General features: G+C 32.7%; 1 protein-coding gene across 9 annotated transcripts in view; it reads left to right on the top strand.

Moving 5' to 3' along the window:
* The window catches only part of LOC133203844 (uncharacterized), a 161697-nt gene that overhangs the window by 95453 nt on the left and 46041 nt on the right, over positions 1–20203 (top strand). For all 9 annotated transcript variants that reach the window (XM_061339640.1, XM_061339638.1, XM_061339639.1 and 6 more), the window contains 2 exons: positions 19340–19571; positions 19949–20068. In XM_061339640.1, the coding sequence (XP_061195624.1) occupies positions 19418–19571; positions 19949–20068 (274 nt within the window). In that variant the 5' untranslated portion in view covers positions 19340–19417. The remainder of the gene's footprint in view (positions 1–19339; positions 19572–19948; positions 20069–20203) is intronic.

Below are 20203 nucleotides of genomic sequence, written 5' to 3'. Positions count from 1 at the left end.
TTCTTTGAAGAAATATGTATTAAAAAAATTCTGGATTTAAATTTTAGTAATAGACAACATTATTTTGTTTTATTTCTTTCGAAAAACTGATGAATTGATCTACCCTCGTTGAAAACGAGGAGAAGACATGTATAAGGTCCCTCTGCCCAACTCTTTATCTTTCCTACCCAAACATAATTATGTATTTACATAGATTTACATTGAAATACTTTCTCTCAATAAATTTTAGTTAACGTAAAATGGGTGAAAAAATTGAGATAAGATTTCCTATAGTATATATATATATATATATATATATATATATATATATATATATATATATATATATATATATATATATATATATATATATATATATATATATATATATATATATATAAGAAGAGAAGCTCAGGGGCCATATAACTGATCTAAGCAACAATAGCCAACTTACTATGCCTTGGCCAAAGTAACTTTACAAAATCAAATACAATGCAAATAAAAAAAAGTTGTATAAAATACATATATATTTTTTTCATACCTCTTAATACTAAACAAACTGTAACTGTTAAGAACAGGCCATCATATTGTGCGGGAATAAACAATTTTTTCATAATTCTAAATACTTATCAAATAACTACAAAAAGAGCATCATATTGTTTTGTAACAAGGATTACTCTTAAAATCTTTATTTAACTCAAAATGTCTCAAAAGGAATTAAAATTGAAATCTTTTCGCTGCAAAACTTTACGAGTTAACTGGTCTAATTTTTGTATCGGTAGAAAAAAAAAAAGGTTTGCTTTTTGTGGACTGGAATCTTGCTGATTCCCGCAATGTATATTAAAACCTTTTCAGATTCTAATTTGTTGATCTTTGATTACCCTAATGCTTTTTTTTTGAGCAAGGTATCTTCCTCTTTCAATTAATCTTGCTATTTTATATTTAAAATTCTGTTCTACAGATCGTTCATCGTCGGTAAATTATGGCTGATATTAAGCTTCATTCCATGAAGAGAAGATCCTTACAGGGTTGTATTATACTCAAGTGACGGAGGCAATTTTTTTAAAATCCAATTTTTACTCAGAATATAGGAGACAAGTTTCATGTCTCGTTTTTTGTATAATTTTTTATATAGTTCATCAATGCAAAACAACATTGATTATAATTTTAAATGTATTGAATGTATGCGGAGTATTTTTACAAGAATATGGTTTAAATTATGTCAGGATGACGCAAAATGCGGAAAATGAAAAATGGGTGTTGAATGTAATTAAGCAAATATTAATTGATCAATTTGAACAAAAAATGGACTTCAGATTGTGCTACATCTTGTAAAGGCAAAATTTATAATCTGTTTACTAATAGTACTATATCATCTAGAAACAATTTAAATACCAATGTGTCAATGAATACAATAATTACATCAGTAAGATTTAGAACCAGTAATCATAAATTACCAATCGAAACAGGCCGACGGAGCAATATACCTTTAAATTAAAGATTCTGTAATCTATGTGAAAAATGATACTGGAGACGAATACCATTATATTATGTCAGGTACAGGTTTAAACGATTGTAGAAAATTGTATCTACCATCAACATATATATAAGGCGACCAAGTGCTTTTAAGTTATCAAATTTATTTTCATGTGAAAGGGTATCCGTCATCAATAACCGTAGTAAATCCATCAATATAGTTTATAACTAATAGGAGAGCTACCCTTCCAGGTTAATGTGAACTGTACACTTTTGCATCATATATCTTGCTTGATATTGTTTTTGTATTTTCTCTGTGTTGTTTTACACAATGTGAGAATAAATCGAATTGATAATAGTAGCATAATAGAATCTCACAATGCATTTAAGTCAAGGTGACATCTTTTTTTTTTTAAATAATTGGAAATTAGGCAGTCAATTATTCCATAGTTATATCTGGTGCCATATTGTGTCTGAAATCAGTTATCGGTGTTGTTATGCATCAATGTTTGGGCATAATTTAGATCAAAACACCCAAGTTGCCTTTATTTATCGCTAGTTTTGCAATCATGAACAAGCATTTAATACATTCTTTCTAATTTGATTAGAATTACCTACTTTTTCTGACTTATTCGATCTCTTCAGTATAATAATTACTTGTAAATATTTTTTTTTTTTGATATACAAGAAAAGTTACCCCCTTTTATTCAGGACAAAGCGTTTAGGAATAAATAAGTGGGATCACGGAGATTTTTTTTATATACAAGAATGAGTGAACTGTAAAGTTTAAATAAAACCTTCTTTCTGTCATAGCAAAGCATGCAAAAAAAGTCCTCAGCCTTTATTCACCAGATGTCCTTTCTAATGTAGTAAGAAGCTGAGGATACACCACTTTTCTCGGGTAGGGGGATAGGGGTTTTACACAAATTCAAACAAATATCGGACAAGGAAATTTTTGACAAGAAAAAAAGCTTAACAACTTGTCTGAACCCGAAAAAAATCCTACTTCGGGGCGGGGATTGGGGTAGGACAAGTCACTTTTCTTTGTATGCGTGACCTTCCTTTCTATTTTACTTGAGGTTTGTAACCCCTACCTGTCTAGATCAGCGCGTGAGATTAAAGACATTACTACAACAAGAATTTACTTACTGCATCATTAATAACAGTTAACACTACCACCTGTGTACATGTAAGTACCGTTATTGAAGCTGTGTTTGACTTGTCGATGACGGATGCAATAAATCACCGACGAAGCCTCTGTGAATTCTTTACAAGTCCACAAACTCAAATGTTATCACGGACATTGATCTAGAGAGAGAGAGAGATTCCAACGGATCATTAATAATTATAAAAAAGGAGGCGGGGTTCAGCTAAGCTAGCTCCTGCCATTTTGACGGAAATCAAATCAACCTCTCTTTTCGTCACCAAATAGAAAGAAGATACTTCCATAATTGTTTATTAATAGTTTATTGCAGAACAAATTTGGATAAGTGACACGTATTTTTGTGTATTTTTATAGACAATGGAGGCAAATGTAAAGTTAAGTAAAATTTATTTTTTGTTGTTGACGAACGAGGCCACGGCCTTATTAGGGCTGTCGGATGATAAATTGGCTAGCCCTAAAATCAATTATGCATTACATTAAACATTACATTATACATTATGCCACATTATCATTATCATCATACTTAAGCAACTGCTGTGCTTGGTCTGAAGAAGCACCTAAGTATATACTCATGAAAATAAAAAATGCATCTAACCATGTATGAATGTCGAGAATCTTGATTTGATTAGCTGGTTTGACAGACAACTGACCATTATTCAAGACTATTTTGTTCTCTTGATCGCTGACTGGATGTCTATCAAGTAAGCTGTGCAATTCAATAAATTCACCTTTAACAATTTTTTTTTGTTTTGTAGATTGAGGTATATGCATAGCTAATTCATCGTCAACGCTTGCTATTGCATTGTTTAATTCTAAGCAGGAAACTAAATTACTTGATTCCAAACTTAATGGAACTAAATTAGTACCTTCTTTAGCCGCCGGCTGTGTAGGGTTGAATATGACATCAATCTGTTGTTCAGATTTATCACTTGCGGCCACTGCAATGCTTGAAGGTCCAGGGTGTTCTGGTGTTACTTGTTCATTACGTGAAGATGCCAGGCCCCTGTCTTGTCTCTCTGTTATGATCGACTGAATAGTCTGTTTTAATTCGGGCAAGATGAGCTCCGAGATTGATGAGGCCACTTCCTCGATGCTAATTTCTTGAGTCTGTACTGGGGAAACTTTTGGTTTTTTCCCTGGTAGTCTTGCTTTCCCTGAAAATTTTCTTTTTTCTTTTGAAGACTGAGGTTCCGCCTTGTGGGAATTCTGGCGAGGTTGCATTTTTTTTTTTAGAAACAATAAGTTGACTTTTCTAAGCGTATTTCAGAAAACAGTCCTTCTCGCACAGCTGATTTGTGAAATGTTTACAACCGTTGTACTGTACAGCGTGAATGTAAGTAAAAAAATATGACGACACAATGCCTAGGTACAGGAAAAATTTTTCCCGCAGTTTTATTGGGTACAAGTGAACTAGAGTTATGTTTACATTGCTATAATAATTTGATTTATTTTGTAGTGAAAATAAATTGTATTATTATTAAATGCTGTCTGCTCATTTTTCTGCACATGCAAGTACTGTACTATGTTCAGGAATTTGGTGGAATTATTGAAACACAATTCCTAGCTATGTTTTCCCTGTGATTCAATTACGCTGAGATAAGGTCTTTTGTGCAAGATAACATATTCAGTACAAAGATATATACTTTTACTACCATTAACATATCAATAACATCTACTTATGATACTGAAAATCCATTTTTTTTTAAAACTAAATGTTGGTCAATTTAAAAAAAGAAACTGATTACAATATGTATATTCAACAGAGAAATTTCATTATTATTCGAATACTTTTTCGAATAGCTTACAGAACTACATATATACTGCTTCAACTGAAACTTATTTCAGGTGTCTAATCAATGTGTCTAATATAGAATCCTGAATTTCGATTAACTTTCAAGGCACATAGTATCGCTCATGAGAGATGGTGGGGGGGGGGGGGGGCAGAAAAATAATTAACTTAAATGAAAAATCTTCAATTACTCCTCCCACCAATGAAATATTCTCCAAAGTCAAAAAACCTTGTGTGAGGGTGTGTGTGTGTGTGTTAGATTATACTGCAACGAAAATGGGCAGGGAAGAGGGGTTGCAGTCATTTGAACATTTTCATCCTAAATTAACAGCAAAAGATTTTGTTTGGAAAACAGGGGGGGGGGGGGTGCTCCCCCTGCTCCCACCTGATACGACTTGCCTGCTTTCTACATCTTTACTTTCTGAAGTACTGCTATATATGAGTAAATTGCACTAGGGAAAATAAATATTTAACAAAAGAAGAACATAATTATGTTCTCATGTTCTCTTATTTACGTTTGATGTTGTTCTCATATGCCCTTAATTGAAAATAAGTAAATAAATAATTAACTTACTTACTTACTAAGGTCACAAAGGGGATTATTGACACTCGATGTAAATGAAAAGTCTCTATGTCGTATCTTACTTATCTTAGTTACTATGCTACCGTGGATATTGAAACATAACACAAACACAAAAAATATTTATTGGGTGAGAAATGAATATGCCATTTATTAACCGAAAATGATAACTATAGTATAATATAATGATGTTTATGGGGAGATCACAGACATAATTACAGTAATACATGTTTTGCGAAGTGAAATGTATTTCATGCCGGTCTGAACACTTCAGTTTTGTTATAGCACAATGGTAGACAATTCTTCTTCTAACACCTGTATCACTGTGAATACAAGATCATAATGGATTGTCTTTCTTTATGTTGCACTTTGTTTTAATTATGCAGTTAAGAGTGATTTGCCCTTTTATATAAAATATAGTAAATGTTGTAGTTTGAAATAAATTAGATTATTCCTAACATTTTATCACACCAAAAGAAAGTAATTGATTGTAATAAGCATTATTTGCATGATCTTTCCAATGTACCTACAAATGACGTGATATCTGTTTACTACTATGGCCGACAGCGGCCGCCACTTTCTAATAAAGAATATTGTCATTTTGTCAATTTTCGTTGACAAATTACAACTAAACTGGTAATGCTATATGTACATGTAAAGATTTTACACTTACAATTTCCACCAGCGAAAAACATTAAAATTCTTTCGTGTGATATGTTAAGATACATAAAACAGGTGACTTGAAAGGGAGAAGGTGCATTTTAATGATTTTCACCCTTAATTAGCCTGAGATATCGTAACCCAATTAAGGAGTCTCGTGGGTGTAAGTTCCAAACATACGATTTTTGAAAAATTTTGTATGGTGAATTGTCAGTTCATAAGTAAACTCTGTGCCAAAAAAGAAAAATATTCCCCGGCTAGTTTGTCAGGTAACAGCGCTCAAAATATGGTCATTTTTATTGGTCCTACGTGTAATTTTACATAGGATTATATAGGGAAAACGGACAATACCTTCTTCATTTTACTATTAAAAAAGACACAAACATAGGATTTATTTGAAATTTATACCAAATCATCCTCAAATATTCACCTTCTGAAAAATAAAAAAAAAATTGGGTGTTATGGACTAAATTTTCTTTTCATTGACAAAAGTTCAAAAACTTTTACTGGTTTATCTGTTATACTGATTTATCAGGAAATGCAAGTTTTGAATGAATTCATAATAAATGCAGAATGTGTACCCATCAATTTCTTACATTTAGTTGTCTTTTAGTTTTAATCACCTATGTCATCATAATAGATCATTTAATGTTCAAGGTCATAATTATAAGGTCAAGGTTACGAAATAAAATTAACTAGAACTGTCCAAAGTGGACTTATACCCCCCGCTAGGTTTTTCAGAAAAGGTGCCAAGTCACTAATACTAGGATTGGTGTTCAGAATTTGTTTAAACATTAACTGGTAATTGATCATCATAAATTTTTAATAAATGAAACTAAGGCGTAGCCTAATTGAACATCAATACTGATTATATGGACCGAACACGAATTATGAATTTTTCCTTTCAGTGACCTTGAACTTGCACAAATGACCTTGGATCAAAGTCCTGACACACCCTTAGGTCATAAGCAATCTTTGTGCAAAATGGTAACTCACCAAGTTTATCCATAAGAAAGATATGGACCCGACAGGATTTATGAACTTTTTCTTTCATTGACCTTGAACTTGCATAAATGACCTGGATTCAAGTTTTTGCATAAGAAAGATATGGACCAGACACAAATTATGAACTTTTTCTTTCATTGACCTTGAACTTTCCCAAATGACCTGGATTCAAGTTTTTGCAAAAGAAAGATATGGACCGGACATGAATTATGAACTTTTTCTTTCAGTGACCTTGAACTTGCCCAAATGACCTTGGGTTAAGGACATGACACACCCTCAGGTCATGACCTTCAGTTAAGGACATGACACACCCTTAGGTCATGAGCAATCTTTGTGTGAAGTAGAAGATTCTAATGCTCCTCCGTAAGAAAGATATGGAACGGACATATATGCACAGACAGCTAGACAAACGGACAGATGGACAAGGTGATTCCTATATAACCTCCAAACTTTGTGGGGGGTATATTATAATAATAATTAATATAATATGCATTTATAGTACATGACCGGATGGTATTCTTGCATATGTTTTATATACATTGCAAGAGAGAATGCATGATCATATATCTCGAGAAATATGCATGCTTGGCATGCTTGCAAACATTTTTTCAATAAACTTTCCAAATTTTAAGACCACAGGTCAGGGCCAATTGTAGGAAAGTTGGAATAAAAACTTTAATAAAACAGTGGCTTTACATCTTCAATGTCTAGAATATATATGTATATTTTATATGTTATGAGACTGTGTAGAAAATACAGCAACACTGATCATACTGATATAGGAATAGAATCAAATTAAAATGCATGTATGCATCTTTTGAATATCATGTATAATGACAAAAATATAACAGGTATAAAAAAATATAGAAATAATAGAACGATGGTAAACAAGCATTCTGTGAGTATTGCCATAGCAATACTAGTCCCCTATTGGCAAGTGAAATCTGGTTCCCATGAAAAATTGAAAATGTCCTAATTCAGTCAAAAATCAATGAAGCGGAATGAAATTCAAACTTGATATATCAATTAATTTAAAGTCTTATTAAAAAATTAGCTCAATATGTTCAAGCTTTTAAAAAAATTGTGAAAAACCATTAAAAATTTAAAAGGTCATAGTTCCGTCAAAAATCAATGAAGCAAAACCAAATGCAAACTTGATCTATAACTCATCAGGATACATTCACATACCAAAAATGAGCTCAATATCTCCAAGCGTTTAGAAAAAAGTACGGAAAACCAAGTGGGACAGACTGACAGACAGAGAGACAGCTAGACAACTAAACAGACAGACAGATAGATGGGCAGACAGAAGAAGAGGAAACCTATAGTCCCCTCTGGTTTCACTTGTAGGGGACTAATAATCAGATTGCTTTAAAGCAAAATTTATTCCCCTTAAAACACTGCATACTTTACAAATAATTCCTAAGTTGCATGTAAATAAGTATTTCAATCCACTTAATTTCATAAGAACATTTTTAAGGCTAGTCAATATATAAAATATTAATTATATTCAACTAGTACATGTGTATTACAGACTGAGTCATGTCAATTAAGATATATACCAGATTTAGAGCTAGATATAGGCTGCTTGAATTGAATCATCATCAATAACATACATATAAAGAATGAAACAAAGGAAGCATAAAACTTATGAATATGCAACATCTATGATTTTTCAGTTTTATGAGGACTACAGTGTATATATATTCATGGTGGAGAATAGATTATTGAAATGTGTTTCTCACGTTCCAGCATGCACCATACTTTTGAAATATAATCTCCAAATATTTCATTTTATTATTGAAATGCATACTGCATGTATATATAATATATACGGTGTACTTTACATGTAAACAATAACGCACATTTATAATTAACACATCATAAGAACTGGTATGCTTATCTTGCTTAGTGCCAGGTTTGTGTCATCATATTGTACAGAAATCAGGGATAAAAAAGTTACTTTACTAAAAAAATTCATGTATTCTAATTGAGAAAAATTTATTAGAGCAATTAAAAGAAAAGGAATAAAGGTTTTCAACCTAAAGGTTCTTATAATCAATTGACTTTATAATTTTGAAAGAAGAAGTAGGCTATAGTTATCAAATCCAAATCTGCAAGCAGAAATATATATATGTACATGTAATTCTTTTTCTAGGCAAGCATTCATGTACAAAATTCAGTGACTCAGTGGTATGCCCCTTTCTAAAATTTTTTGTTATTGATAATTAACTAAAATTTCATTTCATATGATGCATTCTAGTCCTATAATGACAAAAAAAAATATACCCTTATAAATTATATTCAATAACCTGTAGCAACCTTGACATTAATATCAAATACTCCCCGACCTTTGACATTGTCTGTTGGGTAAAGCATCTTTCCTTAATCACTGTTAATACACTTTGTTCATGGAGCCACAATCTGGGCACTGGACATACAGAATCCTTTTCATTGTAAATTTTTCTGATCTACTCCTTATTGAATGCATTTTACAGATGATAAAAATAATAATATCAGGGGAGTAGCTCCAATTGTGGCAACTGCCTCATTAGATTTTTCAGCAACATCCCTTAATACATTGCAGAAAATATTTGTTTTAAGGTATGTCACTCGTGAAATTTGTTATATCAAGGATTCTTTGAGAAGTATATTTTGGATAAGTACTCATATAGTATGACTCAAAATCGCTGAGAAAATGGGGGGTCAGTGTGCATCTAACTGAGCTACGGTACAATTAAGTTGACCTTTTTGCACTTAAATTGTAACTCGTTGATTAATCACTTTAACCGTTATCATATTTTATCAGATGTAACCATGGCAATAAACATAATCTTATTTAACGTAAAATAGTTTTAATAATATTTATCATTGAACAAATCATGCAAATTAATGCGCTTAAATTACTGTGTGACCTTTTTGCACTAAAAAAAGTCTCATATTTGGGGTATTAAAAATCTAAATAGGCAATAGAATATTTTCTTGTATCAAATTTTTTACAATTTAAGTGCTGATCGGTCAAAAGTATCGAGTAGTTTAAAATAATGAAAGAAAAAGTTGGGGTCAGTGATGTAAATTTTGAAATATTGGTCAAAATATGGATTTTCTGGCAAAAAACTGTGTTTAAAATTTTATCTCGACTTCTTTAATATATCTTCATTTTTTGGCAAAGTTTGTTGAGTAAAGGTGTAAATTTTGTTATAAAAATATAAATTGAGACCTATATTTAATATTCATATTATCATAACGGAAAATATTCCCTGAGTAAAAGTATGTGAGGCTAAAGTTCCAAGATATTAAATTTAATAAATGTGTAGATTTGCAGAATTTTCTGCTTAATATCCTTCCACCACAAGAAATAGTCCCTTACAAATCTTGCTTCTTTATGAATTTTTGAGCAGTTTTTTAATTGAATGTTGAACATTTTAGATTGTTTAATTGAAATATGTTATAAAGATTGAATTGTAATAAACACTTTTTAAGTAAGAAGTTCTGACTGAACTTTTCTAAAAGGCTGACGAGTGACATACCTTAAAACTAATGGTTTTCATCCCATGTTTACTCCTTTATCCCGTGGATATCACTTATTGGATATTTTTTTTGATATTTGATAAAAGGAATGTCCCGTGATTTGTGGTTGGATATGATTGTTATCCAACTTGTGTGCTTTTATCCCCTCGCCAAGGCTCAGGGATAAAAAAAAAAAAAAAAATACACAACTTGTTGGATAAAAATCATATTTAACTATATATCATGGGAGATTCTATATATATTTAACATTTAAACAAATCTATAAAATGTTGTATTTTCATATAAAATTAATAAAATATGTATTGTACGTATGTTGCATTTCCATAGCAAAGTCTAAATAGTGCCATATTTCTTTGTAACAAGAATAAAAAGTAAAATGTAGGTATAAGAAATAAAATATCATTTTTTGAGTTTCATCGGGATATGACATGAAGTTGGTGTGTGATCAAATCTGCTATAACACCCCTTGGGCATTATAGAATTTGATCACCTGACTGACTTCATGTCATATCCCAATGAAACTCTAAAAATGATATTTTATTTCTTAAATGTGTTAGAAGTTTGAACATGTTGAAAAAACATTTTTTATTTAATATATTTAACCTTTTTTAAAAAAAAAATGCAGCATCTTAAATGATTAAATGCAAACTGTGTTTAAATATTGAAACTGGTAAACCTTACGAAATTTCTGTCCAAGACAAGTATGATTTTTACATTCTAGGCCTAAAACCCTATAAAAGAACAATGCATTTTTCTTCGGGTGGCTTCGCCCCCTGAACCCCCTTCATAGCTCCTCCCTGGACCTGCTGGGGGCCTAAGGTGCTCCCCACACCCCGGCTGCAATAGTTTTGCCTCACTATAGAATTTTAAGTCAAGCTAAGCCCCTGAATATACCTACAGTAATCGTTAACACACAAGATTGTTGTGCTTACCTTGTCATTCATTTTGTAAACACTGAAAATGCAGCACATTACAGAAGTTGTTGAACGTGAATGAATCGCTAAAATGTACATAGAAATGATACCCATATTCTTATTATTTTGTTTACCATCTCTGACATTTCATTAAAGCGAAACACCCTGAACTATAATGTTGAGATCCCGGGTTTCTGATTGAACACGGTGAAAATGAAGGTGTTTACCGAAAAACCGGAAGTGCTCACATTTATATTTCTGATTATATTCTAATGAATTTAATTCACTGAAAACTCCTAGAAGTATTGCTTTTTTTTATTATTTTAATACGAGTGACCATTTAAGACTGCATAAGAATTACTTTCAACTTAGCTTTTGTTTTACGACTTATGCGCGTCATCATGCGCAGAAGGCGCGAATTTTTAAACCCGCGACCTGCCTTAATCCTAGATGCTAGACGTAAAAACGTCATCCTGTCACCTTTCTTGTCGTATCATTACATGTGAAAATATATTTTTGGGAATGTAATTAAAAAAGGCGGATAAAAGTAATACGCTTGTTGTAATGGATATATACATGAATATATCTCCTCAGAGTGTATGAGACAGTTTGTAGAGGTAGAAAAACAGAATTTAGTAGCTCTACACGTGAGCATCCAATCTTTTTTTAATGTATCAGATATGGAAATGTACCCTTTTTGAAGCAATGACAAATAATAGCTTTTCAAAAAGCTTGCCTGACTAAACAATCAATATCTTTGGACATATAAGCAAGAGAAGTGCTTTATGGAGCGATATAGTTGTGATACTTCATTACACAAGATGTACAATTGACTTTCTCAAATGTCTTAACCAAATGTTACAGATTAACGAATATCTAAGACATGTCACTGTTTGGTCATTTATTAATTAGCCCACGGGCTGACTAGTCACGTTGGAATGAAATTGCAAGTGCGCTTGTGTAGTTTGGATTTAGACGAGTTAGACGAGTCGTTGAATAGAAATTCATATTACTCTCTTACCAGAGGGAGCGCTTCTTCATGCACACTCTCTGGTCAGTCATAGCTTGATGAGGCGACCTCTGTTTATACACTGGTCTGTTCTCCGTCATTCTCAACGACGAAGTAAATTGTGAACAGTTTTAACTAGGAAAATTGTCTTGAAGTGTTTGAGACAAAAATGCTGCTCTAGGACGCAAAGTAAATGGCCGGAACACTTTATAGCAAGAGCAAAACAAGATACTGATAACCCACCCTAGACAAAACTCAACTGCGATGATGGCCTTACCATATATTATGAATGAGTTTAAAATACATCTTCATGTACAGTTTTAAAATCGTTTACAGTATTACTTTTCAATCGATTTCAGGACCTTTCTCATTTCTTCTGTAAGAATTTTTTTTTTCATGAAATGAAAACCAGTACAGATCATGATGTCTTCTTCATTTTGCCGATTCTTTACTTACCTTACTTGAGTGAAACCCATTCCTCTAGGGGTACTGGCCTACACTCTTGTCGCTGTATTAAAAGGAAACCCTTGTTCACCACAAAGCATGGAATAATATGCCACTGGCTGACTTTCTAAGTTTTTTTTAAAAAGCTAACCTTGTAATGTGCATTATTATAGGCCGCAGCAGCGGCCGATCTATTTGTGGTTGTGTTAAAATTTGCACATGGGGAAATGATTCTCCATTGCCTCGTTGAAATAATTTCTTATTGATAACATACATAAAAGTTTTGAATAAAAGTATTAAAAAAATTTAAAACTAAGTCTCAATGGTTGTTATTACGGTTCAATTTGTTTTACATTTGTCATCATTTATCTATTAATTTATGAATGTATAAAAAAGTTATTACATGAACTGCTCCCCAACATGGGCTTCCGTAGGATATTAAAACGAAACGCATTGAGTTACCAGATATGAATTACAGTGGCTAAAATATATCGAACTGAATTTTGTTTTGAATACACAAGTTGTAAATGACACAATGAATTTTTTCTGCACTTCCCATTTATTGTGATATACATGTATATCTATCACAATACTGATCGGCATTATAACTTGACAAAAATCCAACCCCCCCCCCCCCCTGAATCCGCCACTGAATTATACCTGTAAAATACGAATGAAAACGTGCAATGATATTATCAACATATACTTCCCCGCCCAATCCATAACTATATTCATAAGTGAGGCTCTATCCAAGCCCATTGTTTTAGAAAAAGAGGTGAATTATACAGCCACCACGAGAAATCCCTTTCCGCTTGAGCGCACACAATACAAGTAACCAACAGTACAGAGATCATGATAGTCCATGCAGCTAGTGATGACACAAGGTCATACACTAACAACCGAAACTGCACATAGTTATTACGGTATCGTATTCTTTCATGAATTTTCTTTCTTCGATAATAGAATGTTACTTTATTGAACTACTTGAATAAACTGTGATTATTATTATTAAAAAAAATCAATTAATACAATCAGGGACGTATATTTTATGCTATAAATGTCCCTGATACAATATTTTCATGACATAACTATACTGGGAAAGTAGACCCTTCGAGACTTTCAAGACATTCGGCTAGTTAGTGGTAAAAAAAATAGAATTAAAGGGTGCATTCATGTTAGAAATTATAATTATAATTACCCCCCCCCCCCACCCCCCACCCCCATGAATAAGTAATAATTTCAGAATTTTCCAAAATAATTTATATTTATTCTTCAATATGAAATATCATTATTTGTTTATATTGCAAATTATATGAATAGTATAGTCAAGTAGTTGAAAAGAGTTATTAGGGTTTCTACACAAAATCCAAATTTTCTAAGTGTTGGGAAATTGCACATCAGTTGTATTTTGGTACTCAGAGCTTCACATGTGACACATTGGACGTGCATTTTAAAATAAAGAATTGGATATTATATATCAAATGTCGATATTTCTAATTTTATCAGATTTTACTTTTAATTATTTATTTTTTAGAAGAGCCTCATTTTTCATGTTTACATAGAAGGTAAAAATAAATCTCAAAATTTTAATTTTTTGTTCAAATTCTTGAAAATTTGGGTAGGCCGGTCTTGAAAAAACAAGTGGCAAAAAACTAAGTCATTCAATCTAAAATGCTGGAAAATGCACCATTTGGAGCCATTTTTAAGAAAATTTCTCGGGGGAGGCCCCACGAACCCCCACCAATGGGAGGGGGACACCCCCTCTCATGCCCTCCCCCTTCGGCCCTCAACCCCCCCCCCCCCCGAAGAACTTCTGGATCCGCCACTGTAATTCACTTGATTTCAACAACAATAATTGTATTTGAATAAATAAAACGATCTTCTTAAGTTTAAGTATTTATTTCTTCCCATTTCATGATTACATGAAACCTGAATAGCGATCGTCGGTGTGGCTACCCCCCGGGCTTGATCGGGTCCTTAATTCATCAGATCTCTCGTATTAAATAGGAATTTAGTTCTTGAGATAGGATTTCTCATGCAATGTTTGTCATACTAGGATTATGTAGACTCTTAATAAAACTCCATGATTTATGGAAAATTATTGACACGTTTATTAAAATATTTTCTAAAAATAATCGTATCGCTGTCAAGTCAAAATAAGTTGTGAAGCAATCCGTTTATAATTTACCAATCATAACTAATTAATTATACCAACACTCGGATGCTCACAGGTATAGTGTCATCTACAGTACCAACCAGACCCAACCTGACACAAAGCAGTCCCAGAGCAGTCCCGGGGACTGCTTTCTGGGACTGCTCTGGGTCTGCTAAAGCAGTCCCAGAGCAGTCCCACAGCGGTCCCAGAGCAGTCCCAGCAGTCCCAGCGGTCCCAGAAAGCAGTCCCAGCAGTCCCAGAAAGCAGTCCCAGCAGTCCCAGTGGGCGGGGTTAATTAATTTAATGGGCGGAGCTTACTCAGAAATGAGATTACCAATAAACAATGTAACTATAAAAGGCAGTTGAAATTGATGATCCATTTCTTTCTGAGCAGTATCAATCCTCATGCGACAGTCATTCTTTAACTGTTAAGAAAATCACACTACGCGTATAGAAACAAATAATAAATATTGAACAAAGAAGACGTTCACACCTATAAATAACATGAATATTTAAACACAGTTTTGTGGTATATTAATTTTTCACCAAAATAAATCAATTTCTAAATTACTGTGATTGATACTGGTTTCCATATTTATTTATTTTTTTTTTTTTTGTAGATAATTAAACTTGAGTTATTTATTTTCTATCAAAACTAGCTTTAAATAGGCCTTATAATTATAGAGGCCGATTTCCATACTATACTCTGAATGCAGTTTTCTTAAGTACTGGAGCTTTTGAAAAATTCTTTGTGTATTATATTTCAGTCATGATTATTTTCACTGACTTGCCAATTTAATAATCGTTAAATTATCTATGTAACAGAAAACAATAATACTTTTATAATATAAACGTTTGAGTGTACGTCTGTAAATCACGCGAATGGAACCCTCAGATTATGTTCAAAATTAATTAATCCCGAAATAAATTTATACACATTTATTGAAACGAAGATTTTTTGCAGTACATAGATTGAAATTAGTGTCATTGTTGACCAGCATGTTCAGTGATGTGTAACACTGATACCCAAATAACATGCATTGACTTTCTGCTAATCATGCCCGAAGGCGATTGAAACTTCAGGTGTTGACACCATTTTATACATTTGTATTGCTTTTCATTAATCGGCCAGGAAAACACAAACAAAACAAATAAGAAATAAGTCACAATTCCCAATATTTTAAAATGTTTATAAATTCACTCTTTTAATTACTTGTTTGTGAATCAAAAACAAATTCATAAATAAATCCCCCAATAATTGTTCACAAATATAATGTTTTAAATGACTGAAGAATTGTAGAATAATTTTATTTCATGGTCATTTTATAAATTATTAGGTTTTATTTGAGGGCGGTAAAATATAGCATGGAAAGCTCTTTTTAGCATGCATATGGTTTTAGCTTTTTCAATTAAAAAAAAAAAAAATCCAGTACAGTACGTCCCTCTGAATGTCTTATTGTAATGAAGAGTTTGTTTGTTTGTTGTTGTTTTTTCTGTTTGTTTGTTTGTTTTTAAATAGTGCTAATGCAAACTTTGAGTACATTCCGTAACTTGACGGCATTAATTAATTAGATAGGCCTCGATATTTTTTTTTCAAACACCTGTATTAAAGTTTTAATTAGCATTAATTAATTAAATAGGCCTATATATATATATATTTTTCAAACACCTGTATTAAAGTTAATAAAAGTCATCTCCTGACTTCCCTTTTAACTACTTTCATTTTTTAAAATCAATTCTAGACTACAATTGTGTAAATTTACAGCCCCTGAAGACATTTAGTAATTACATGTATATCTATCTCTACTTATCAAAATGTTGTAAAACAATCCTTGGTTTCTTTTTTATTCTTTATCTTAAACACCTCTCTGCTGAAAGTAAACAAAACAACAACAGGGAGCCTGCAAATTCAGAATACACAAGGGGCGGAGCTATCATGTCACTCAGAACCTGTTTCATGAAAGTGGAACAAAGCAGTCCCAGAAAGCAGTCCCAGGGACTGCTGGGACTGCTGGGTCTGCTTTCTAGAGCAGTCCCACAGCAGTCCCAGAGCAGTCCCAGAGCGGTCCCAGAGCAGTCCCACAGCAGTCCCAGAGCGGTCCCAAAGCAGTCCCGGGGACTGCTTTCTGGGACTGCTTAGGTGTCAGGTTGGGTCTGGTTGGTACTGTATGTAAACACCCAGTGAACGCCTCCATGCCAGTCCCAGGCGTTTACCGTTATCCAGGTAAGTACAAGCTGCATTAATTTTACGCTTGATTGGCTTGTACACACGCGCAATCAAATCTACGAGAGATAGAGAGTAAAAACCAATGAAATGTGTGTAACGGGACCCAGGTCTTGGTTCGAGAGATAGAGAACTTCGAGAGATCAGAAGTAAATTTGCTTAGTTATATAGAGGAAAAAAAAGGGACCGGAGGTTCACTTCGAGAGATCGAGAACTTCGACAGATCGGAGTTAGAGCCATCGAGAGTCACCTGTACATATATACAAACACAATATGTACACCTTTATATTATAAAATTTTCTCAGAGTCCAAAAAATATTTTTGTGATGTTAAGATCTTCCTGAATTAAGATAAAATGACGACTTAATGGCAGTCAAATTTTGTACGAATGTCTTGCAATTCTTTGTAAGAGTTTATGCTTAACAATTAATTTACTAACTCCTTCCATTAGTAGAGGAATATCAAAGTAATAAAGAAGAAAACATTAAAAGTAAATCAGTTCAAGCTAACTTGCCAGAAAAGGGACCTAAAGTCAATATGTGTTTCAATTATTATTAATAAAGCTTCCAGTAAAATCTTAGCTGTAGATCTGTAGCTACCTGGTCTAAAAAAATTGGGATGGACGACCAGCGAGCTACAGTGCCATCTAATGAAAAAAGTGTATATTTATTGCGCTGTTTCTCGATTTATTTCTCTGTATATTTAAGCTGCCAACTCATTACTAACCGTGTATTCCTAACATATTTATTTACTTCTTCCACAACAAAACATTCCGTAAAACCATTGTTAATACCCTCCTGGGCCTGTAATTGTGACCATCCAAAACTCCGCCTATTTATACTGCCATTTTGGGTGACAAGACAATTCGATCGAGCCAACGTGCTTCGTGCACAGTTTTGTTGTGGAAGTAGTAAAAGAATGCGTTAGGAACACGTTTTTAGTAACATTTTGAGATATACAGGGAAATAAATCAAGAAACAGCGCATTTTTTGTGCGCAATAAATATACACTTTTTTCAATGGATGGCACTGTAGCTCTCTGGTCGTCCATCACAATTTTTCAGACCAGCGAGCTACACATGTAAAGCAGTTAGTAAAATCTTTGCTGTAATACATGGGTTAGTTCATTCAAACAAATCTTGCGGTATACGCTTTCCCTTAAAGTCTAGACTTATCCAACTTAGAGTGCTTTATTGTTTTATCTACATGTATTTACTATATCTTATTTTGTTTATTTATTTATTTTTTCGCACAAATTTCATTTTGTAAATGACCAGTTATTTTTCGGTTGGAAAGGGGTGGTGGGGGTAGTGTTGGGGGGGGGGGGGTTACTAGTTTTGTTCTACAACTTAATATAAATTCTCTCTTGCCGTCCTCAATTATTACAATTTTTTGTAATAATTTTTTTAAATACTTAATTCAATGAACAGTTAGCATGGTATGGTATATTACATGTATACGCAAGTGATTTAAGGCTAGGTATAGGCGTTTCTATGCAAATGAGCTAATAAAAATGCAAAAGAGGTATATTTATTATACAGAGAAAACTTAAATTCATTTTCTTTTACATACCTAGTTCCCAAGGCATGTTATAGCTAATGCACATTATGACGTCATATTATGACGTCATTGTTCTTTACTTCTCAAAGTAATAAAACACATCAACAAACGGCTTTGGCGCAAGGGCATACCCTATTTTATTTTAAGTAAATAATGTATAATTTTACGAAGAATATTCTGAAGATTAATAAAAGTGCTGCACAAATCCTATGCACTTTCTCTTTTGATAAAAATTTGAGGAAACTAAAACTGGACTGTGAATTTTTACCCCGTTTCAACTCAAAACTTTACAAATAGCAACTAAACAATTGATTGGTCGACATTTGTGCAGTAATATCACAAATCCTTGGAATATTCTGCTTCTAATTAGACCCTGTTTCTTTAAAAATAAATAGGGTATGCCCTTGCGCCGAAGCTATTTTGTTGATGTTCTTTATAACTTTATGTAGTAGAGAGCAATGACGTCATAATATGACGTCATAATGTGTACTGGCTATTACTTGTCGTGGGTACCAAGTTTTCATTAGAAAATAAGTTTTAACCTTTTCTGCATAATAAGTATAGCCCTTATGCGTTTTAATTAGTTCATTTTCATAGAAACGTCTATACTTTGCCTTAACTCACTTGCGTAAACGTACTTGATATTTGTTAATTTTATCGGGACCGATAAGACACATATAAAGTAAAGCAGACCTCTCAGTACCTGCATGCAATATTTAGGTCTATACTTACATAGAGTATCCAATAAAATGTGAACATTTTACATGTAACTTTTTCAAAAAAATAAAAAATAAACAAATCTGACAATGTTTAGTATACATCTACTATTCAAAAAAAAATCTTTTACAGGTTGTTAATCCTCAGCTGATCCTTTCCTGTCCAGAGACAAAGGATACGGTTGTCTATGTACCATCATGTCCTCTGAGCATGTCAGAGCTTGAACAAGCCAGTCGTCTCAAGAATTGTTCATCATTTTCACAGAATTGTACAACTTCAGACTTATTTATTTATCACTGCTTGCCCAATCACTACCTAAATAAATTTGTTGAAGTGTGTGGTGTAGCCGTCGACATTATATACGGTAAATATTGGGATTTATTTCTGTAATTTTATTTTAGAAGAGTTGTACTTTTTATTTTGTCTTTTCTGTTAAACAATAATTTTTCTTTAAATGTGTCTTATTGTAGGAAAAAAAACCTTACTTGAAACTCATTTCTTTAATGTAAAAAGGGGGAAAAGTTTAGTAGAATTATTCATCTCATGCAATACAACTTCCAGGTTGTTTGAAGAAACACATTTTGAAAAAAAATGCTTTGTACATGTATACATTCATTTGGTATTGATCAATGCATGAACTGTCCGCTACCCAAGCTGATTTAATATACACAATTTTTGAACACCTTAGAATTATGCTCATTTTCTTCTTATTATTTTTTAAGCATGAATTATTTTTTTTAGGACACTGTGCAGAATACAATGAAGGAGGGGGTGTTATACAGGAAAATTATCAAACAGATTGTACAAAATTTTCAAAACCTTGTCCAATAGAAAGTTACTCCTCAGTTGATACATATAAATGTAAGTATGCTTTTGTGAATGTCACGAAATACTCACAGATCTTCAGTGCCCTAGAATGACACGCAGATTTTCTTTTTTCTTTCTTTTTTTTTTTTTTTTTTTTTAAATAATGCCTTCTCTTTCACTCTAAAATGC

This window comes from Saccostrea echinata, unplaced genomic scaffold (assembly GCF_033153115.1).
Source record: "Saccostrea echinata isolate AGI-Se365-2 ecotype Australia unplaced genomic scaffold, CSIRO_AGI_Sech_v1 ptg000052l, whole genome shotgun sequence".
Taxonomy (NCBI): Eukaryota; Metazoa; Mollusca; class Bivalvia; order Ostreida; family Ostreidae; genus Saccostrea; species Saccostrea echinata.
The sequence above is the reverse complement of the archived record's forward strand: the minus strand, read 5'-3'. Positions and strand labels throughout refer to the sequence as shown.